This window comes from Cetorhinus maximus, chromosome 19 (genome assembly GCF_964194155.1).
Source record: "Cetorhinus maximus chromosome 19, sCetMax3.hap1.1, whole genome shotgun sequence".
Classification (NCBI taxonomy): Eukaryota; Metazoa; Chordata; class Chondrichthyes; order Lamniformes; family Cetorhinidae; genus Cetorhinus; species Cetorhinus maximus.
The window spans coordinates 5825724-5849608 of record NC_135897.1 but is presented as its reverse complement, the minus strand read 5'-3'; the positions used below and the strand labels follow the sequence as shown (position 1 = coordinate 5849608).

The window sequence follows — 23885 nt, the reverse complement described above, 5'->3', positions numbered from 1 at the left end:
CTGACTGCCTCTCCTCTCACGCTGTTTTCAATCTCCCAACGGCCTCTCCTCTCACACTGTTTTCAATCTCCCAATGGCCTCTCCTCTCGCGCTGTTTTCAATCTCCTGACTGCCTCTCCTCTCACACTGTTTTCAGTCTCCTGACTGCCTCTCCTCTCACCTCAATAGGAAGAGGCTGAAGAACATGGATGAATAGAAAGACCCAGGGGCATAAATACATAATTCCCTGAAGTGAAAGTATCGATCGGTAAAGCCTTTAAAAAAGAAGCAACATTTTGGGTTTTATAAATACGGGCATAATATACAAGAATATGGGGGCATGGTAAATTGATACAAAACATTGGTTAGGCCATTGTTGAACTACTGTGTGCAATTTTGAATATCTCATTGTAAAAAGAATATTAAAGTGATAGACACTATACAGTGTTGATTCACTGGAATAACAAGGATGCCAAACTAGAGTTAGAAGGAAGGACTTGAAATTCTTCAATGAATTCCACTGGAGCTGAAAAGGCCATGAGGAGAGTTAATGGAGGTGTTTAGACTAATGATGATTGTGAATAAGGGAAGACTATATCCTCTGGTTAGGGCACGAGTAGTGAAAGGTCATCATTTTAAAATATAACTGAGAGTGAGGAGTACAATTGGAAGAAGTTTCTTTACGCAGACGGTTGTTGGAGTAGGGATGCGTTGTTGAGTGAGTGGTTGAGACAGTGACCAATACATCATTAATGGGAAAATGAATTAATTAACTGCACGTTTGAAGCAGTGGAACATACAGGGTGAATCGCGTAGAGTAGCACAGTAGGGTAGTTTAGGATTAGTCCAGCAAAGGGTACAGACAAGATGGGCCAAATGGTCTCCTTTATTGCAGTAAACACCTATAGTTTTATTAACATTGCCAGGAACAGTACCTGCGGAAGTAATGAAGGGGTGTTTGTGTGAAGTTTACTCTGTGATCCCATTTGTTGTGTTTAGTTTCAGTCGGATTGTTGTACAGCTGGAATGTCTCGCTCTGGTACGTCGCAGGAGGAGCTGCGGATCGTTGAAGGACAGGGTCAATCGAGTGATTCAGGCCCCTCAGCCGATGAGGTCAACAACAATACCTGTGCAGGTATCAAATACCCCATCAAAACCAATTGCACCGTATGTCTCACCTAGTTTCAATCATGGCTATAAAGAGTTATTTGGAACTGGAGTATGTGTGCTTCAGTGGTCAGGAGTTAATTGGAAAATATGATGTTTTTGAGGAACATTTAAACGAGAGAGTTAGAAGGTCCCAGTGCCAATTTGTGTTGAGATTATTAAATCAGCTAAGTTGGTGAGGCAGAATAGTCAGTTGCAGCAAGGCTGGAAAAATCAGTCTTATGATCCAACTCCAATTTCTATTCCTTAAGAGTAAATTTGATTTTGGAGATAGTGTAAAACAGAGATGATATAGATTCAACCACAGGTTATACATCTCTCTCAATTTACTCCAATTTTGTTAAACTCAACATAAAGCAGGTGTTGACCCTGGGATCTTCTCATTCTCTTGTTTCAAAGCTCCTGGAAAAACTTTCTCCATCTATTAGCTCCTGAGCTCTAAAACACAGATATTCACAACCCACTGGGGAGATGAGGAGATTGCTTTTTTTTTAACCCAGTGAGATATTATGATCTGGAATGCATTGCCTGAAAGGGTGATGGATGCAGATTCAAATATAACTTTCAAAAGGGATTTGGATGTAAACTTGAAATTAAAAAACATACAGGGGTATGAGAAAACAGCATGGATTTAGACTAATTGGATCGCTTTTTCAAACAACTGGCTCAGGTATAATGTTCCCTCACCCAACTCCAACAGGAGCTTGAAGCTTGGGAGATCTTAATTCCAGCACCTATTTCCATCCAAAGCTTATATGAGAGCATGAAAATTGTTGGGTGGGTGTGGGGGAGGGGGGGTGTGTAGATATCTACTAGGGACCCACATAAATTGTCTTCACCAATGTAAGTCAGAAAAGGAAAGGAGAGAATCAGGGAAGTTCACAATCACAGGAAGGGTGAGTGGGGAACCCAGGACAAGGGGTGCCCCAATGAATGCTTGTGGTGTCAGGAGAAACATTCCTCCTGGTCCACAACAAAACACTTAAAAGCAACCTTTAAATGGCAGTTATATGGGGAATGGTGGCATCGTGGTAATGTCACTGGACTACAGGTTCAAATCTCACCATGGCAGCTGTTGGGATTTAAATTCAATTAATAAAATCTGGAATTGAAAGCTAGTCTCAGTAATGGTGACCATGAAACTATCATCAATTGTAGTAAAAACCCATCTGATTCCCTTTAGGGAAGGAAATCTGCCACCCTTACCTGGTCTGGCCTACATGTGACTCCAGGTCTACAGTGCTCTGGTTGACTCTTAACTGCCCTCTGAAGTGGTGCAGCAAGCCACTCAGTTAAAAGGCAATTAGGGGTCAGCAACCTTGCCAGTGACCCCCACATCTCATGAACAAATTTTTTTTTAAATTCCTGGAAAATCCTCTTATTTCCTGGCTGCTGGAAGCTTTACCATCCAGATTTCAGGCCGTACAGGCCTCAGTCAGGTCAGTGGTTGAAATAGCGTGCACTCTCCAATGCCATTTACATTAGGCCCCAACTCCTGGCTGAGGTAGTAGGCCTTCCTTGTCTGATTTCAGCTTCACCAAAATGCTGAGGAGTAGGAGACAGGCGAGAAGCCCCAATCTCTACCATCTTAACTCCCCACCCCCCACTGTCGTCTTAAACAATGCCCCCGCCACCCCCCCCAACCCCACCAATCATCATCTTAAATATGCCTCTTTCTCTGCCTGAGGAGGACAGAAATAAAATGCCCATTTATTGTTTGTGGTTTTGTTTGCATTCCGCAGCCACCCAGGAAGAGCCCATAAGTCCAGTGAAGTCACCGGTGGACACACAGATGGATGGAATCGTGGAACACCTCAGAATTGGCAGCAACTTCACTTTCAGAGTAACAGTTCTACAGGCCTCAAGTATCTCAGCTGAATATGCTGATATTTTCTGTCAGTTCAAGTAAGTCACCCATTGCCATCCTATATCCATGCTATATAGACCCATTGCTATGGCTGTGGAGACCATGCTACATCCACTTATTGTCATATCAGTGGGATCGGTGATGTGTCCATGATATATTGACCTAGTAGCACGAGTATTCAGTATTCATTCTGTATAGGCCCATTTTTCAAAAGCCATGTTACATCCATTCACTGCCACACGTATAGAAGCTTTGGTATGCACTTGGTAGAGATATCCATTGTGGAGGCTGGCTTCTAAGTGATCTTTGTCAAGTCAAACATAAGGTTAATTTTTAAAATGAGCTGACTGTTGGCGTTACTGCAGTGCAGGATACGGAGTTGGGCAGTTGTTCTTTTGGGATTGCTGTATGGGTACCCAGTGGGGCAGATTTAGATCATTTCCATTCCAATTTCCACACACTAAAGTCCTTGAAGATCTGAGTTAGTTGATGTTTTCTGTTCAGGACTGATGACATAAATCAAAGGAACCTCTGACCAAGAAGGTTCAGTTGTGATTTTCTCTCCTTTACAGTTTCATCCATCGCCAAGAAGAAGCCTTTTCTACAGAGCCACTGAAAAACACAGGCCGTGGCCCCCCACTTGGCTTTTACCATGTACAGAATGTAAGTCTCCCAAATGAAGGTATAATTGTGATTATATAGAACCAGCTAGAATGCCCAAACTAACTACTGACTATGCCAAAGATTTTTGAAAGGCTTTCACTTTGTATTTAAATGTTTTGTGTCACACTGCATCGATGATAATGCTCATCTCGGAATCTGTTATTGACAGATTGATAATTGTGTTGTGTGATTAGGCTGAAACACTATTAATGCCCATTTAAAAGCAAATGTGATTGACAGGACAGTGGGAAAAGAGTTGGGGAAAGTGACTGAAGGCATGGTTAAAGAGAGAGGCATGAGGAGCCTGTCAAAATGGGGAGAGGCAGCAAGAGGTGGGGGTTTAAGGAGAAAGTTCCAGGAGATAAAGCAGGACATTTGAAGGTGCTGGTGCTGATAGTGGAGGAGAGGAAAGGGATGCAAATGAATTGGAGGGTGTAAACTCCCAGGAGGAGATAAAGGAAACCAACTCAACTGGCATTAGGCAAGAGCAGTGACCCCAATTGACAAGACTATCAGCCAATGTAGGCAGGATTCTTTGCTCATGCTCCCAAGCAAACCAGGTTCCTCCAGCAGTGAAACTCATGCCACCCCAGCATTCTACAGCCTTTAGTGCAATCCATGTGTACCAATGTGCCCTTCATTAATATCTTCAGCAGCCCAGAAAAGTCTTTAACTCTTGAAAACTCAATTAAACAAACAGTTGTATATTGTGAAAACTACTTTTTTTTACAGATTGCAGTAGAAGTGACCAAATCCTTCATCGAGTATATTAAGACTCAGCCCATTGTCTTCGAGGTATTTGGACATTATCAGCAGCACCCATTTCCACCCCTCTGCAAAGACCTCATCAGGTAAGTACTCCCAATATACCTGATTGTTATCAGCCACAATAATCCCTACTTCTGTTTCAAACTCAAAGTCAGTGTCTCACTCTTCACAGTGTTAAAGCCCATTGGAGGTTCTGCTCTAGAGTTTAATCCCTCTGTGCTGTGAAGAGGATTCGAGATAGATTACCTCCTGGTTTTAACGTAACACCAGAAAGCAGGGCCTACTTGCAAACCAAACAAGGTGCACCAAAACTCATTGGGGCTGAAGCTACAGGACACCCCCATGTCTGCAGTACCTAATGCCAGCAGATGAATTGGCACCCAGAACTTGCTGCTTTATTGAAGTCAAACATTGGGTCACAAGTTAGGATCAGCAGAAAGATTAGAGCCACCTCAGCATAAATCCCTCACATCCTGTCAGGTGAGCAGCTGAAGGCAGAAGGGTGGGGATTTGATGTGCCACTATGGTGTAATGGTAATGTCACTGGACTAGTAATCCTGAGGCCCAGACTAATGTTCTGGAGACATGGGTTCAAATTCCACCAAGCCAGAGTTTAAATTCAATTAATAAATCTGGAATATAAAGCTTCTTGTAAAAACCCATCTGGTTCTCTAATGCCCTTTAGGGAAGCACATCTGCCATCCTTGCCTGGTCTGGCCTACGTGTGACTCCAGATCAACAGCAATGTGGCTGACTCTTAAATGCCCTCTGAAATGGCCTAGCAACCACTCAGTTCAAGGACAATTAGGGGTGGGCAACAAGTGCCCACATCCCATGAAAGAATAAAAAAACACTGGGAACAGGTCAAATCCATTACCACCCCTCCACCACTCAAACCCCTACCCCACCATCCAGCCAAGTAAGAACGTGTTTTGCAAAGAAAAAGATTGATCAAGGAAAGTAACTCAAATATGGTGGAAAAATGAATTGTAGCATATGACCACATGGTTGGTCTGGTAGTTCTACGCATGGACACCTCCGGACCTTAGGCATGCAGCCATGTTTGTCCATTTGAGACCTTGCATTTCTCCATGGAGAAAGACAAAATATCTCAGTTGGCATTCACCCTGACTCATGCACAGCTACAAGTGGTTCCCTGACAAGGCAATGGTCTCCAATCCATTCTGAAATGAAAAAATTCCAGAGAGGCTGTTTAAGATTTTCTTGCTCCTTCCTCTGCCCATCCATTAGAGAGCTACGTCTTAAAGCTACCTTTCAACTGCTGGGATGATAGAAAGCCGTACCTCCAAATAGCATCATGTTGCTACAGAACAAAGAAAGACAAATCCTTGGCTTGAGCCCTGGTATTTGGGGTGTCTGCTTAGCAAGCAGCCTAACAAAGCAAGCACTAGCACTAGCAAGCACTCTATCTGGTAGCTCGGAGAGGAAGAAAAAGTGTATCCCAATTTCCACAAGTCATGTCCTGTGCCTGTACTGGGGAGTATTTGACGGCAGTTCAGTTGACGTGTTCCCCACCTCCACACTCCCCACCGCCATTTCTCTGATACCTCACATTTCCAGTGAAGTAGTCCCTTTACATTTGGTCAATGTCAGACCCCACACTTCACAAATGAAATAGGAACCTCAGTATTCGTGAGATCCAGAAAATGAATATCTCATTGATGGTGCCCTGTGCTCATATAATCTCAGCTCAGTGATCTACCTTGGAATTAAAGTCTTTCTCCATAATGTATTCTAGATGGAATTCACCTGCTCTTTCTCTTCCTAGCCCCTTGAGGCCATCTCGCCGACAGTTCCCTCGTGTGATGCCCTTATCTAAACCAGGTGAGAGGATTAAAATTGTATAATTATTGCTTTGTATCTAATCGTATCTCTTAGCCACATAGAGGAGTAGACATTGGGCGGGAAAACAAGCTCAAAAAGGAGCAATTTTGGAATCCAACACCCACAACCAATCTATGCCTACGCTGCATGAGTGTCACCATTGGTAAAGGCTGCCTAGATTTCAGGCATCCGGAGTGACCACTTAAGACAGGAATAGGGCACCTTACATATATAAATGAGGGGCCAAAACCCTGTTTTTGCTCCCCTGCACCTTGCTGAAAGTGGTTGTCAGTCAACTGGAGCAGGTGTCAGGATTGCTCCACCCAGCAACCTTCAACAGCTGCCAACGTTAGTAAAAAAAAAAGGCAATTAGGAATCGTCACCCTGGTGCAAGAGGAGTGCACGCCCTGACTGCACAACACTCACAATCACACCCATTACCCCCCAGCCCCACACCCCACCCCCATCCCTGCAGAAAGAAGGCCTTTCCTCCTGGGACTTACCTTAAGGCTGCTGCTAGTAAGGCAAGCATCCCAACTTGCAACTTTGTAAAAGGTGCACTGCCAACTCACCCAAATTAAGCAAATGAGAACCCACGGGCCAATTTCAGGCTGGCCTTGGGCCTTCTAGTTAGGGCGCATATTGTTGGCATGTTATTGCTATAGACAAGAAAATGTACCACAATCAAGTTCCAATTCTGAGAACTTATTGAAATAATTCCTGGATTTTACCCAGTGACTCGCTGGGTAACTATGATGTTGAGTTGTACAGACCAGGAAGACCCCACCTCCAATCTCTGATCTGTGCCCAAAAAATTACTGGGTGCTTGAGTTATCTGAGGGCAGCTAGTTAAGAATCAGAGGGTTAAGAGAAGAATACAGTTTAAGAGTAAGGGACCTCCATTTTAAGACTGAGATGAGGGGATTTTTCTTCCCCAAAGGGAGGCATATCACATTTCAGACACTTTCAAGGTCCGTCCAACACATTCCCCCCCCCAACCCCCCCCGCCGGCCACCCCATTTCCTTGTATTCTACTAATAAATATCTTTATTTTCAGACTCCCTTCATTAATCTGATAGTGATTGTCACCTTCAGCCTCTCTGCTTTACTCTGGCACTAACCTTTAACCCAACCTCTCTACATTACCTTGGGTACCAACTTTTAACTTCAGTCTCTTCAGATTACCAATGTATTAACCTTCACCATCAGTTTCTCTACATTCACTAACCATGATCTGCAACTTCTGTGTCCATGACTTTCACTGACACTAACTTTTAACCTCAGATTCCCTGGTGATCATTGTTCCATTCCCTCTGTATCTGCCTCACCTTTAGGATGCACATTCAAACTATGGTAAAGAAGTGTTTATAAACAAAAAGCTTTTTCTTTCACTTAACATGAATTTGCTATTACTGAGCTTGTGAACTTGCTCATCATTGTTAGAATAAAACATAGACGGGTGCATGCTGATGTTTGCTTGCACTAGATTCACAGATACATGCATCCTTTATAAGATAAAGTTCTCACAATTGATATTCCTGCTATTTTGCAGGGTCCTTTGTTCTTAAAGGGCTCAGATCACATTGGATAGCAGTGAAAAGTTTAGTGTTGAGTATTGGATTGTTATCTGCAATGACATGAGGAGTTCGGTGAGGCCACAGGGACATGTGCAATCTGAACCCAGCCAAGCCATCTGTGTGGGCTTGGAGTGTGTGAGAGAAGGGCCTCAGGAAGGAGGCCCACAGCTCCGGGTCAATTGTAGGTATAACCGGTGTGTCACTTTCTCACTCATAGATATCTTAAAGGATCATAACGCTCAGGTGGAGGCCATTCATTGTGTCAGCCCTGGCTCTTTGATATATCTATCCAATTAGTTCCACTTCCCCAGCCTTTTTCCATAGCCCTGCAATTTGTTTTCCCCATTTAAGTATATATCCCTTTAGTAAGTTACTATTGAATTTGCTTCCACTGCCCTTGCAGACAGCGCGTTCTAGATTATAACAGCTCACAGTGTAAAGAAAATTCTTCTCCTCTCCACTCTGGCTCTTTTGCCAATTATCTTAAATCTGTGACCTTTGGTTACCGACCCTCTGCCATGGAAAATTCTTCGTCCATATGTTGCTGGGGTCGGATGGAGGGACATTGGACTTTTCCAGAGCTGTGGGTAATTATTGTCCTGTAAGGCACAAAGCTGAGTGGGCTTGTCTGTGGTGACAGGTGCCTTTTATTTTATGCTGGGATGTGTCTAGGTACTAGAAGCTTAATGTTTTATTATTTCAGTTTGTTGTACACATTTCTCGACACTCCTTATTAGTTAACCAATTGTCCTCTCCTGCTAGAACTCATGTGATTTTACTGTTTGTGTTTTGTTTTGTCCTTCATCATGCATATCGCAGAGAATGAGAAAGCACTTGTTTTGATTAAGCACCTGATGCCTGATGGGTTGAATCTCCCATTCTTGGACTCGCTGTCCATGCACGCCGTGTCTGCCGCTAGTGTTGCTGCTTCTTATCTTTCCGAGGACGAGGTTTATGACCCCTTGCCCCTTCCTTCTTCCCCTGGTTGTGCTGTCAGGAAAGCCCAGATGCATGGTTGGTAACACTGGACTCTGATGGAAAGTCTGTTTTATTGGATGCTTCACCGCTCACAGCTCCCCATATCATTGGCTAATTCATCTCCCAATCCCAAAAAAATTGATAGTTCAACCGGCCCAATCCACTAGATTATTGGATGCTTCAATCCCACTTCCCATTACGATTGGACCTTTCACCTCCAAAACTGCCCATACATTTGTTTAATGAATTTCCCAATCCTCAAACACCTCATATTTCACCCTCCCTCAGATTCCCAGAGGATTCGGTAATTCATCTTCCAATCCTCATACATTCAGAGCTTCAGTTTCTGGTTCAGTTGGGTAACTCATTTCCCAATCCCTGTAAAACAAGATACTTCACCCTCCCCTGCATTCCTGATATAATTGAGTAATTTATCTCACTCCTTTTATGACTGAAATTTACCTCCCAAATTGAATATTTTACATGGTACAGTGTGGCAGTGTGTTGGAACTCTGTAGCTGCCATGGTTTTTCCAGTCAGTTACGTACTTGTCCATCCCCCTTTTTCCTCTTTGTTCTATGTTAATGGGGTTCTCTGTGAAAAGCAATATTCAGCAATATTCAGTTCCTGAGTCCTGCCTGATGTAGAAATGTATTACCAGTTCCCAGAGGTTGGACCATTAGTAATTATCATTACATCTCCTTGCTGCTCCTGGTGTCGTACCCAATTCAAAGCTACTTTCCATGGGCTGCAATTGTGTGTCATTATTCAGCCCCGATCCCTTGTGTCTCTGCTCAGCAACGTAAACAGAAGTGGACAAATGTGTGCTCTGTCAGAAGTGGGGGAAATTATAATGGGGAGCAAAGAGGTGTCAGAAGAATTGAACATATATTTTGGTTCTGTCTTCACAAAAGAGGACACAAATAATTTCCCAGAAATGTTAGGGAACCACCAGGGTCTAGTGAGAGGGAGGAATTGAAGAAAATCAGTATTAGTAAAAAAATGGTGCTAGAGAAATTAATGGGGTTAAAGGCTGAAAAATCCCCAGGGCCTGATAATCTACATTCCGGAATACTAAAGGAAATGGCCCTGGAAATATTGGATGTATTGGTGGTCATCTTCCAAAATTCTACAGACTCTGGAGCAGTTCCCACAGATTGGAGGGTGGTAAATGCAACCCCACTATTTAAAGAAGGAGGGAGAGAAAATAACAGAGAATTACAGACCAGTTAGCCTAACATCAGTAGTGGGGAAAATGCTAGAGTCTATTATAAAAGACGTGGTAACAGAACATTTGGAAAGCATTAACGGGATTAGACAAAGTCAGCATGGGTTTATGAAAGGGAAATCATGCTTAACTAATCTACTGGAGTTTTTTGAGGATGTAACTAATAGAATAGATAAGGGAGAACCAGTGGATGTGGTATATTTGGATTTCAAGAAGGCTTTTGATAAGGTCCACATAAGAGGCTAGTGGGCAAAATTAAAACCACACGGGATTAGAGGTAATGTGCTGGCATGGATTGAAAATTGGTTTACAGACTGGAACCAGAGAGTGGGAATAAATGGATCTTTTCCTGGGTGGCAGGTGGTTATCAGTGCTTGGGACCCAGCCATTCACGATACATGTGAATGACTTGGATGAGGGAACCAAATGCAATATTTTCAAGGTTGCTGACGACACAAAACTGGGCGGCGTTATGAGTTGTGAGGAGGATGCAAGGAGGCTTCAAGGTGATTTAGACAAGTTGTGTGTGTGGGCAAACAAATGGCAGGTGCAGTATAACATGGATAAATGTGAAGTTATACGCTTCAGTGTGAAACACAGAAAGGCAGAGTATTATTTAAATAGTGATATATTGGGAAATGTGGATGTACAAAGGGATCTGGGTGTCCTTGTACACCAGTCAATGAAAGTAAATAGGCAGGTGCAGCAAACAATTAGGAAAGCAAATAATATGTTGGCCTTCATTGCAAGAGGATTTGAGTTCAGAAGTAGGGATGTTTTACTACAGTTATACAGGGCCTTGGTGAGACCACACCTGGAGTAGTGTGTGCAGTTTTGGTCTCCCCACCTAAGAAAGGATATACTTGCCATAGAGGGAGTGCAGCGAAGGTTCACTAGGCTGATACCAGGGATGGAAGGACTATCATATGAGGAGAGATTGGTTCAAATGGGCCTGTATTTACTAGAGTTTAGAAGAATGAGAGGGGATCTGATTGAAATGTATAAAATTCTAACAGGGCTAGACAGACTAGATGCAGGGAGGATGTTCCCCCTGGTTGGGGAGTCTAGAGCCAGAGGCCACAGTCTCAGGATACAAGGCAGGCCATTTAGGACTGAGATGAGGAAAAATTTCTTCACGCAGAGGGTGGTCAACCTGTGGAATTCTCTACCACAGAAGGCTGAGTATATTCAGGAAAGAAACCAATAATTTTTTGGATATTAGGGGCATCAAAGGGTATGGAGAGAAAGCGGGAATATGGCGTTGAGATAGAGGATCAGCCATAATCATATTGAATGGTGGAGCAGGATCGAAGGGCTGAATGGCCTACTCCTGCTCCTAGTTTCTATTTTTCTATTCCATTTAATTGAAGATTGGTCAAACTGGCGGATAACTTTGTTGATATGATATGGTGCTGATACCAATGTTATAGAAACTGATTCCTTTCATTTACATTGGGTGGAGACCTGAGGGCTAAAGTACAGAAAACCAGCCAGGTTGGGAACAGAAGAGCAAAGATTAATTGGTGATGAGCTGATGTCAAGCTTTGATTCTTAAAAGTCTGCAGGAGGGTGGACTGGGTTAGACATTCCCAACTGGAGTGCCAGCCTAAGCAATAGCTAGATGACAACAGATTTGTCATTGGTTTGTTTTACAATCTCATTTTAAAAGACAGTGCACACTTGGTCCATTACTGTTATTCAATCACCCCTCCACACTTGTTTCTTAGTTTCATTTTTAAAGGTTTGTTTTATTTCATATTTGAAGTTAATAAGGTTCAGATCCTGGCTTAGCGATCCACTCTGACATCACTCCATACTTAGCATCAGTGTCACAGGGCCATTTAAGAGCTGCCTGTCAAATGGTTAGGGTATCCATCACCAACCAATCTGCTGTCTTAGGTGTGATTGAATCACCCATTGAGCGAGGTCATTTTAGAAGAGAACTTAAAACTGCAGTGGCTTATCAAAAATAATTCACTTTCACAATACAATCTCATCCAGACTGGTATATATTCTATGTGTGTATCTAGTATCTTTGCTTTTTGCTTTGTTTGCTGTGATTGTCTAGGTCAAAGAGCAAAGGTCAACATTTAGTTCTCTAAGATGCTCATTTCCTAAACTGTGATTCTAATGGAGGAAAATGTTAAATAATTTCCATACAAGGTAACTGTTTAACTAGAACCTGGGAATAGGGGGGAGAGTGATGCCACAGCAGATTCTGCCACTAGAAGATCCAATTTAATCAGTGGAGACTGCCTAACATTTTAGTAATTCAACACTTTCTTGTGGAGCAATGAATGCTATTTGCCTTGTGTGAAGAAATTGGAAAAGTCACAAAATGCTCCAGGTGTTCAATAGAGCTGTGCAAGTTCTTTAATAAAGAAACAACTTTAACTTAGATTTTTTCTTCCAAAAATATACTTTATTCATAAAATTTGTAAAACATTTCAACTTGAAAATTACAGTGCAATGAAATTCAACTTGCCTCCATACTCTCAACTGTAATACTCTTGATATGTACAATATATATTCCATGACAGGCATGCAGCCTGAGGGCAAAACATTTCAAATTGAAAATTACAGAAAGTTCAGTAGAATTCAACTTTTTTCTATACAACAGTTTCCACTCTGAGGTGCCTCAATACAATTTCAATAGTCTTGATATTCACAATGTACATTCCTTAGAAAGGCAAAATAAATCTGAACTTAACTTGGTGGGTGAGATTGGTGTTTTTGCAGTGTGCTCTGTATCTTTACCCTTTAACTTACCACTGCATGTTTGCTGTGTCTTGTTTCATTTTTTATTTAATGTAGGAAATTGAATTTTTGTTTTTGTTTTTGTGCCAAGCTGTATTTGTTATGGCAGAATTGTAAGAGGAAAACTCACATTCACATTCTAGCCTGCACCTCTTTTAGCCCCTGAGCATCCAACCCTTAAACTGCTGTAAAGTCCAAGTAAACGTCTGTCTCACTCTACCAACCAATTACTTACATTGTCAGTGCAAACACAAAAGTTAACACAAAAACTGCTCAGATGTCAGGAATAGCTTTACTATTAAAAATGATCCCTAAACTAAATACAATCTTAAATATAGACAACATTAAATCTATTTCCATTTTCTTTTACACTTGCTCTGTTTTTACTTTAACATTAATGTTTTATTATTTACCCTGGCTCATTTATAACTTTAAAAGCTGTTCACTTTTTCCTCCTGCCTTTCATGACCTATTTTGGGGTGACTTCCGAAAATCGGTATTTTAGTTGGCTGAAAATAAGCCATCAGAGCTGTTTTCTACTGAATCAATTGGCCCAAACCTTAAGACTAACATTATCATTGCTCCCTGAATGGCAATATGGGTAAATTTGTCATGTTGTCATGCCATAAGGGTCACAACTGGGTTTGTCTGTACTGCCCACCACAGTCATAGAATTGAGGATTTCAGACACCAATGGAACTGTAACCAGCAATGAGAGAGCAGAGGAGAAACTGCAAAAAAGATTTGTGTAGTCACATCATGGACACAGCTCACAAAAGCATGTCGACAGGAAGAGGCTCTGCCAAGTGATGAAATGCCCTCGTGACACAGTTAAATTTAACTCAAAGCTATATAAGTATGCCCTGTTCTTACGTGTGTGCCCTGTTCTGTGAAATGTGCAGTTTCTTTCAGAGGTGCTGTCCTTTAGTTGTGTCCTGCTTCTTCAGGTGTGTCATGTTCCTTAAATGCACCTTTCACCTTTGGGTGCCTCCTATACAGTCAGGTGCCTTGTTCCTTCAGGTGCGCTCTGTCCTTCAGTTGTATCCTGTTCCGAAGTTTTACTCTTTTCTTCAGCTGTGCTCTGTTCTCAGTCACACGTTGAAAAATAATTTTTGCATAATGAAACATTTGAATCTGATATAAACCAGATTTTGAAAAATAAAGTTGAGGTTGATTCATATTTTAGATGCTGGCTTTGCCACTTGACACAGCACCAGGTTTTGGAACAGATAATGCTGGAAGCTGAAGGTAGAACCAATTGCAAGCTTTGGGTTCACACTGTAGGTTTCTCCCAGTGCCCTGACTAATGGTTTATTGTATTTGCAGTACCAGCTACCAAGTTAAACACCATGAACCGACCCACCGCAGGACAGTGCCAGGGCAAGTATGACTTGCTGGTCTTCTTCGAAATCTGTGAGCTGGAAGCTACTGGAGAGTAAGTACTATCCGCTGTTGCAGCATAACCTGAAAGCCATCAAAGGCCGCCTCAGGCTGGGCCCAAGTTCAAACAATAAAAGACATTCATCATTCGTGTCCTACAAAGCCACGTTTCCTCTAGGCCGGAATTTTCCAGCCCCTCACGCCAGCGGGAACTTCCGGCCCCGCCAGTGTGAACGGAGATTTCAATGGCTCCTCGGCCCCACCGCGGGAGAACCCGCCACTGGGGCTGGAAAAATCCAGCCTTAGTGTTAGACCTGAGTAACCATCAAGAGTAGACAGCACTAGGATTATTGATACATGAAGTGACCATCTCTCTTTTCCTTGCTCAGGTATATTCCTGCCGTTGTTGACCACAGAGGTGGGATGCCATGTCATGGAACTTTCCTCCTGCACCAGGTATTGTTGAATAACCAGTCTCAAATATGTCGTCAAAGCTGCCTCTGAAGAGATTGATTTGTTCTTTCACACGGCGCCCATTCAGCACCCCTTAATTCTCCATAAAATTCAAGCCCAACTGTTACATGTTTTCTGCCTGCCTTACATATTCTCTCAGATACTGCAGTGCTCGATACTATTGTCTGTGGCCTGAACCTTTAAAGTTAAGGTGTGTGCCCATACTGTTAGGCATCTAATTATACAACGATGTTGACTGGAAATGTAATAATAAGAGTCCCTTGTGATCTGAACTGGATACCTTGTGTTTTGCACAGTATTCCTTAAACAAGACACCATCCAAGCTCGAAAGCTGCTCTAGCTGTTCTAGCTCCTCTCACATTCCTGGACAGCATGTGGGAAAACTTGTCAGATGAGCACTCCCTTTCTGACATGTAGTCTTCAACCTCTTGCTCTCTTCCTCTTCTTTCTAACTCATCATCTTTCCTTTATATATCTTATCAAACTTACTACAATAAATACTCTTGAGTCCTCCGCTCTTGTTCCAAGTTTCAGAGACATCATCCTGCACACTTGTCTGCCCTGCATCCTCACTGCACTGCGGCTGGGCAGAAGGGCAAGATGCTAGTTAGTTAAGTACATCTAGCTTCTCTTCATCCCTCTCATGGGGCAGATCCATCTTGATCCCTGCTGCTACCTATGACCCCACTGCCAAGTGCAGTATGTTTTGCAATTATAAAATAGTGCAAAGTACACTCACAATGCTGATGAACAGGCATGTGCGAGAAATAAAAGGCGCAATGTAGATTTGGTCCAGTGATGTGTCAACCTTTGGGAGAAAGCACACCAGCACTGTGTACGGTGTGAGAAGAAGTCCATTGAACAAATTTGCTTGTGCACTGCAGTAAATGAGAGTGATATTATTGGGGGAGGAACAAGAAAAACTATAACAACCTGTCGACAGCCCCATCTGAACAACACAGATGAACTTTGGTGGCTTCACAGATATAACTGAGGACCATATTTGTGCACATCCTTACCATTAGGAACTAAATTTTACAAACTTGAGCTCCCAGCTCAGAGCTTTATCCAGTCGGAGTACATATTGTGAATGAAGGTGCTGACTGCCATCCCCAAGATCCTGATATGTACTCCTGAATCGTGGATACATAATCTACTCCCAACATGTTATCAGGCGAGGGTGTACAGTGCGATTGTTTATCAACACAGTGACATCATACGCATCCCAAAAATGTGTCATCACTGTGCGATAGAAAGAGCCTCAGAGTTGTCCCAATCTTTCAGTGTAAGATTGAACTCCCTTTATATTGCTCAGCTGATCACAGATGTAGCACCTCTAGTAACTTCAAGGACATGGACTTTATGGTATTTTCCCTGCAATGACAACTTGAAATTTAATACCAATACCCCACAAATGTGGAGGAATGTCTCTGATCAGCCTGCCATGGTGTATTATTGCAATTGAGTGAGACTGTTTCCTAACATACTTCTTTATTCTCGGTTTTTGATAGGGAATTCAGAGGCGGATTACGATTACCATTGTACATGAAACAGGAAGCGACATATGTTGGAAGGAAGTGCGAGAACTGGTTGTTGGTAAGTATGAAGAAAATAAACTGGTGTCATTGTTCCTGTTTGTATATCCTACAACTTCCTGATAGAGCAGGGATCCTGCGACGATCAGGTCACCTCATTGATTACGCAAATCTAAAACAATAATCTAAGTACAAAAAAATCTATTACTATCAACAGCGATTCGCATTGATATAGCACCTTCAACTTCCCAAGGCATCACACAGGGTCTTAATCAATCACAATTTGATAACAAACCAGAGAAGAAGATTTTAGGCCAGGTAACCAAAAGCTTAGTCAAAGAGGTAGGTTTTAAAGAGTGCCTTAAGGGCAGATGGAATACAATGTGGGAAAATGTGAAACTGTTCACTTTGGCAGGAAGAATAAAAAAGCAGAGTATTACTTAAATGGAGAAGGACTGCAGAATTCCAAGGTGCAGAGAGATCTAGGTGTTCTTGTACATGAGTCACAAAAAGTTAGTATGCAGATACAGCACATAATCAAGAAGGCTAATGGAATGATATCCTTCATTAGGAGAGGAATTGAACATAAAAGTAAGGATGTGATGTTTCAGTTATACAGGGCATTGGTGAGACCACATCTCGAATACTGTGTGCAGTTTTGGTCTCCTTATGTAAGGGAGGATCTTAATGCATTAGAGGTGGTTCAGAGGAGATTTCCTAGACTGATACTTGGAATAAGTGGGATGTCTTATGAGGAAAGGTTGGGCAGACTGGGCTTGTTTCCACTGGAGTTTAGAAGAGTGAGGGGTGATTTGATTGAAGTATACAAGGTCCTGAACAGCATTGACAAGGTGGACGTCGAAAGGACGTTTCCTCTTGTGGGTGAGTCCAGAGCTAGGGGGCACTGTTTTAAAATTAGGTGTCGCCCTTTTAGGACAAAGATGAGGAGGATTTTTTTCTCAGATGGTTGTGCAACTTTGGAACTCTCTGCCTCAGAAGGTGGTGGAGGCGGAGTCATTGAATATCTTTAAGGCAGAGGTAGATTCTTGTTAGGCATCTGGATCTTGAATCCAAGGCTATCAGGGGTAGATGTGACTGTGGAATTCGTAATACGAACAGATCAGCCATGATCTTATTGAATGGCGGAGCAGGCTCGATGGGCCGAATGGTCCACTTCTGCTCCCATTTCATATGTTTGTATATCAGGGAGAGAGAGACAATAAAGTTCAGGCAGAGAATTCCCAAGCTGAAGGCCTGGCTGTTGAAGGCACAGCCACTAATGATAGGGAGATGGAGGGGAATAGACAAGAGGCTAGAGTTATTGCAGGGTTGTGCCAATTGATGAGGTTACAGAGGTAGGGAGGAACAAGGTCATGGAGCAATTTGAACACCCGGATTGGGTACTGCAGCCTAGAAGTTCTAACTGGGCAGCTGCATCACTGTAAGTGTGACAAATCAGGGCTTCCACTCCCCAGTCTGGTCCACCAATGATTCATCAGGGGGTCATTTGCTTAAAGGATTGGGCACTCACAGTGTTGAAGTGTTTATGCTGCTCCGTGACTAGCTGCCCCCTGACAGTACTGTAATTCCCCATTTAGCGTTATCCCTTTTAACCTTGTTTCACTTTAACTTTGGTAAGTTAATGGGGGCCTGTGTTCTCGTTGAGCGCCCAAGATTTGTTTAGGCATCGTTCCCTGCGAAACCCGATTAACGCCATTCTGGCACTGCCTCTCCTACTCTCTAACTCTCCGACTTGCGGTGTTCCCCGTGCCCGACTTTCTCCACCCACCCCTGGGTGCCTGACTGCTTGACTTTTGGCCGCTCCCCCATGCCCGACCCACCTCCTTGGCCAACCTCCCGCACCCTGATTCGCCCTCTCGCCACTTCCCCCTCCTGAAACTGTGATTTTTTAAAATGACTGCCGAAGCTGCTCCTCCTGCCTCACGGCTCAACTCCAGAGCCCTCGCTCACAGCGAGGGTTCAGGAGAGGGAAGCAGCGAGCAGGAGCATTTTTTAAAAAAACACGGGTTATAACAGCCCCAGCTCGGTATTCCTACACCATTGGGACTCGCACTTTCACGACCTCGGAGCTGCGACCTCAGATCGGATCTGGATCTTGAATGTAAAAGCAGCTTCAGGAGAGGGAAGCAGTGAGAGGGTGAGTCAGGGAGCAGGAGGGTCGTGAGACGGTGTGTCAGACATGGGGAGAGGCTGCAAGTCGGAAGTCAGGGAGGGGAAAGTGATCAGGAGGATCAGGGAGCGGAAGGGTCAGGAAGCAGGATCCATAGCGAGCAGGAGGTACTGTCAGCAGAAAGTTACGTTTTTCTTTTATATTTTTTAAGTTTATTTTATTTTAAAGTTATTCCCTTTACCCATGTAGGAATTTAGCATTGTAAAATATTTCAACTTATAGGATATAATGTTTTCATTTTTATCCCGATAAGAAAGGTCCTACAGAACCCAACTCCAATTTTAACATTGCTTCCTGTGGGAACTGATGTTTCACTTAAAATGATTTCACTTAAAGTCATGATTTTCAGGAACAACTTTAAGTAAGGGCTTACTGTGCTAGAATTTTGGGATGACACCTTGCTGCTCTGTTGACAGAGGGGGTGATCTGGCCAAAATCTCAAAGATTTGGTCTCAAAAGATCAAATGCCCTCGTAGCTACAGTATTGTTCATTCAGCACTTTCCTAATGGCAATGGATCAATAGCTGTTGGGAAAAAGCACATGGGCCACTCTTGTGGCATTGGGTGGTAACTATGCCAGAGTCATGCAAGAACCTTGAAGGAGACACTGAGGTGGTGGATTTGAGCGTTCTGGTGAAATGGTGGATTTGTGGGCTTAATTCTTGCCATCGCCCACTGGCTGGTGGGGGCCACCATCCCACCAGTCCCACTTTCAACTCTGACATTACAACCAAGTGTTGAGTGGAAACAACACTTGGGGCAGAATTTTCTGCCTGTCAGGCGGGCAGGCCCGACCCAATCTCCGGCGGGCGGGGAGCCGATCCCCGCCCGCAAAGTGGGCCGCACCGCCATTTTACATGGGCGGGCCAATTAAGGCCCGCCCAGCGTGATGTCCAGTGGGAAGCGCTATGAACTTCCTGTGCAGGCAGCGGGGGGGCATCCCTGAAAGCGAGAGTGCGCTCTTTTGCGCATGCGCAGGAAAGAGTGCACATCTCCCTGAGGCTAAGTGGTGCCTCAGGGCGATCGCTTCCACTTTTAAAAATATTAAAAATTGAGAATAGAAAAACCCCTTACATGTCCCCTTATGTGACAATGTCACATGAGATGGGACATGTTCATAATTTACAGAATAACTTTATTAAAATTTTTAAAACCCTGCATGAAACCTCATCCCACCGCTGGATGAGGTTTCATGTTTTATCTATTAGCCACTGGGGCTCCTGGCCTGCCTGCCAACCAACCTTAAGGTTGGACGGGCAGGTCCTTTAATTGTTTTAATGATCCTGCCAATGGCCTTAATTGGCCATTGACAGGTCAGCGGGCACACAGCTGATTTTGCTGCGCCCCCGCCTACCTGAAAATTTAAATGGGGCGCGGTGACATCGAGGGTTCCGCCCAACGTCATCTCGCATCATTTTACACGTTGGCGAGCGGGCCCCGCCCCCAGCTCGCAAATGGCAAACTTCTGCCCTTGATGTTTCCAGAGGCTTGGGAAAGTCATCCAGCCACAGACAAACCTGCTTTGCAGGTTACATTTAGGAATTCTAGCCTCGGTAACGTATGTAAAATCCCACTCAGCCTCCTTGAAGCTGTTTGACTGCCCGCCCGTTGTCCCACCTTAGTAATATCCAGAAGTTGTCAAGTTAAAACTGGGTGGATGATCCACTCAAAGAGTTTGGATTTTGCCTATTTAAGCCCCTGCCACAGCCAATCCCACCCACTAACCCATGTTAAGCTCCCCATGTCCCTCATGCTGCCAAGCAGAAACTGTGCAGTTAAAAGTACATTATACTTGTCATAAGAACACAGAAAATGCTGGAAATGCTCAGCAGGTCAGGCAGCACCTGTGGAGAGAGAAGGAGACTTAACATTTCAGGCCAGTGACCTTTCATCAGAACTGAAAAGCTTTTATACATGTCTACAGGCAGGGAAAGGAGCAGAGGTGTGAGTGAAAAAAGAAATGGCAGTCTTGCAATACTGACTCCTTAAACTTGGAGCATAGGTTAGATCAATAAAGTTGCTTTATCAGCAACTCTCGTGAATCTTAAGCACTACCTTAAGCAACCGATAAAGATATTGTAACCCATCACTCACCATTTCCTGAGTTCACAGGTAGTTCATGCTTATGTTCTAACAGTGACACCTAACATCACAGGGGCTTTGGACTGCAAGAAATAAAAGAGCGTGCAATTGTATAATGCTTTTCATGATATCAGAATGTCCCAGTGTGTCTTATAGCCAATTAAGTAAATTGTTTGAAATGTAGTTTAGTGTTCTAATGTAGGAAATGCAGCAGCCACTGCAAGGTCCATAAACAGCAATGAGATAATGGCTTGATAATCTGTTTTAGTGATGTTGATTGAGGGATAAATATTGGCTAAGGTGCCAGGGCCAACTCCCCTGTTCTTATACAAATAGTGCTGTGGGATCTTTTATATCCATCTGAGAGGCAGAATGGCGTTGGTTTGATGTTTCATCTGAAGAATGACAGTTTTGACAGTGCAGCACTCCCTCAGTACTACACTGAAATGTCAGCCTGGATTACACGCTCAGGACTCTGGAGTGAAACTTGAACCCACAACCATACAACTCAGGTGCAAGAGTACGACCAACTTAGCCATACCTGGCACTTGGAAAGTGAATGGGGTGGTTAACCTACCAAGCCAATTGGGCTTCCCACACTACGACAATACATTTAATTTAAAAAGTAAGAATTAAGAGGAGAAATATATACATAAACTTTGTCATACTGTGAGTTCATAAATTCGCAGCCTGTATGCAGTAAGTTCCACAGCTCGATTGAGAGCATTCACAAGTGAGAGGCCTTTAGAAAAGGAATAGGTAAGGGGTTGGGTTGGCTTCAGTAATCAGTCTTGTATTGTCTCTATTGGTAGGTCGGATCCGGAGCACCCCAGAGTCAGATGATTCCGTCATTGATCCCAACATCCTGTCCCTGAATATTCTAACTGCTGGCTACACACACCCATCCCTGGAGGATCGGTAGGTATTAAACCGAAGAGTCATTCATGCTCAGTTTGACACTGCCTGGTTTTTACTAACCGCAAACTGCATAGTATCTTTTTGTTAACATTCTTAAATGATTTCCAGATCTTCCTTCTTCTGTTGAATTCCCAGTACTCAGTTGGTGGTTCCTTTCCCCCAACTACCTCTTCTTCATTCAGGAGTGCAGGATTGTTCAATTCTTCAGCAGCTTCCAGTATCATTTTTCACTTTTTAACTTACCAAAACTCTTCATAATTCTGAACAACTCTCTGAGGTACAGCATATAGGATTAGATGTAGAGTAAAACTTCTTCTGCGCTGTTGTGTCAAGCATTCCCAGTTCAGGTACACCACAGGTTAGATACAGAGAATAACTTCCTCTACAGTCCCCCAACAACCACCCCCAGATCAGGTACAGGCTTGATTAGCTACACTTTAAAGTTTGCTCTACACTGTCTCAGCTTGTATTTCCAGGTCAGGTACATCACAAGCTAAATATAGAATAAATCTCCCTCCAAGCCCCATCAGTCACTTCCCAGATCATACACAACACAGATTAAATATAATGTTGCCTGGACACACTCCCATTAAACGCTCCCAATTCAAATATAATACAAATTAGATATAGAGTGAAACTCCCACTGACATAGTTCCATTAAACACTCCCATGTTGGGTACATCATGGATTAGATATAACAGAAAGCCTCGGACTTAACCCATGCTGTTCCTGACCGGACAGTTTTGGGACAGGGAGTCCTGACACCACACAGAAAAACTGTGCCCTTCAATTGAATACAGCTCCACATTACGTGCAGACACCCAAACACATCAAGAAAGTGAGAGTGTGAAACCATTTAAACACAATGTACTTAATATGCAAAGTAATTCACTTTGAATAAAGTTCAAACCATAGTTTAACTAAAATATTATCATTGTATTCTTTAACTTTGTTTCTTCTGTTGTTTTGTGAATCTATTTGAACTCATTGGTTGGGTTGCTGTTTAGTAGCTGGCTGGGTGGTTTCTATTATTCTGCGGATTTGTAGCTACTTTAGCATTCCCTTGCTTTTGCCAAAGTGGATTGTGCATTTCTTCCTTTTGTGGAGATTAAAAAAACAGTGGCGTCAATTATCATTCATACCGAAGGTGATTGAAGCACATACGAGGTGGTGGGAACAGGAGAGCAGAAATAACAATAAGCCCCATCAATCGTGTCAACGTTTGCAGGGTAAGTATTGCCATCCTTATCACCACCGCCATAGAGGAAGACCCAAAGACAACAGCTCCAGTTATTTCCAGAGATTTACTCCACATTGTTATCATATCCTCCAAACTCCTCTCTTCATTAACACGTTAAATTGTTTCTTGACCCCATTTATACCACTCCTTCAGTGTCTTTCCATGCTAATTTGTTCCACAACTCAGTTTTCTTTTGAATGAAGAGGTTTTCCCCCTTCTCACTCTTGGCATATTAATTTTTCACCTGTGCCCCCTGAGATTTGAATCTCTTCGCACAACCCCGGTGACTGGACATGTGCAACTGCGAAAGCAACGCCTCCTTTCAGAGCAACGAGTAGACACTGTGAGAGAGACTCCATGTTGCTCTGGGGCAGCACAATAATGTTCAGTAGGTAAGAGCAAAATTATTCCATTAGTATTGGGGAGTTTCCAAGATCACTAATCAATGTAAATGCCGTTTTTATTGCAACAGTATCATTTGGATTTCTCTTTCCCCTTCTGCTAATGTACTTCATGAGCTTTGGAATATTGGTCATTGTTTCTCACTCTATTGAAGACTTTATGGAACATTACTACCCCTTCTCTGTACCTGGTGCATTATTGTAAGAATAATAAATTTTGAATGCAGCCATAGACTGCCTTGCTCTCAATATAAGAGAAAAGTGCTAAGAACAGCACCTCAAAATTTACAGTTCAGAATCGAGAAGGGCACAACTTGCACTGCCTTTCAAGCAAATTAATATAAGTAGAATTGGCTGATGCTGTGTTTTAGACACTGTCCTTTCACACCCTGGGACTGGGCTGGGCAGTGGGTCAGACACTGTCAGAGCCCAGCTCTGGGACTGAGTGATGCAATTTCTTAAAACCGATACCTCGGTCTTGATATTTACAGGGAATCTGGGAAGGAGCAGGAGGAAAGGTTTGTGGTGGGAGAATGGGCTCCCCGGACATCCTGCTAATAATAACTGCAGGACTCCTTTTAAATTCTTTCACTACGTTTCCCACCAAACACAAGTCTGATTGACAGGCTGCCTGTCTGTTGGACAGGAAAACTGGCACAAGGCAGCAGCTGGTGAGCAGCGAGGAGAGGAGAGGGGTGGAGTTTCCGGTCTGGAATGGGTGCAGAACATGGCGGAGAGATTGTAGATTGTAGTCAGTGACAGAGGCGGTGGAGGGTGTGATCGTGCTCAGGCAGGAAAGATAATGTTCGGGTCAGAGATTGCGTCCGGATTTGGG

The 23885-nt window shown here is 43.2% G+C and overlaps 1 protein-coding gene across 1 annotated transcript in view; it reads left to right on the top strand.

Annotated features, from left to right (window-relative positions):
- kif1aa (kinesin family member 1Aa) overlaps nucleotides 1-23885 on the top strand; it is a 324793-nt gene that overhangs the window by 242979 nt on the left and 57929 nt on the right. The window contains exons 29-37 of the mRNA XM_078563437.1: nucleotides 979-1114; nucleotides 2889-3051; nucleotides 3586-3676; nucleotides 4409-4527; nucleotides 6234-6289; nucleotides 14156-14264; nucleotides 14599-14665; nucleotides 16195-16279; nucleotides 21304-21409. Of these exons, the coding sequence (XP_078419563.1) occupies nucleotides 979-1114; nucleotides 2889-3051; nucleotides 3586-3676; nucleotides 4409-4527; nucleotides 6234-6289; nucleotides 14156-14264; nucleotides 14599-14665; nucleotides 16195-16279; nucleotides 21304-21409 (932 nt within the window). The remainder of the gene's footprint in view (nucleotides 1-978; nucleotides 1115-2888; nucleotides 3052-3585; nucleotides 3677-4408; nucleotides 4528-6233; nucleotides 6290-14155; nucleotides 14265-14598; nucleotides 14666-16194; nucleotides 16280-21303; nucleotides 21410-23885) is intronic.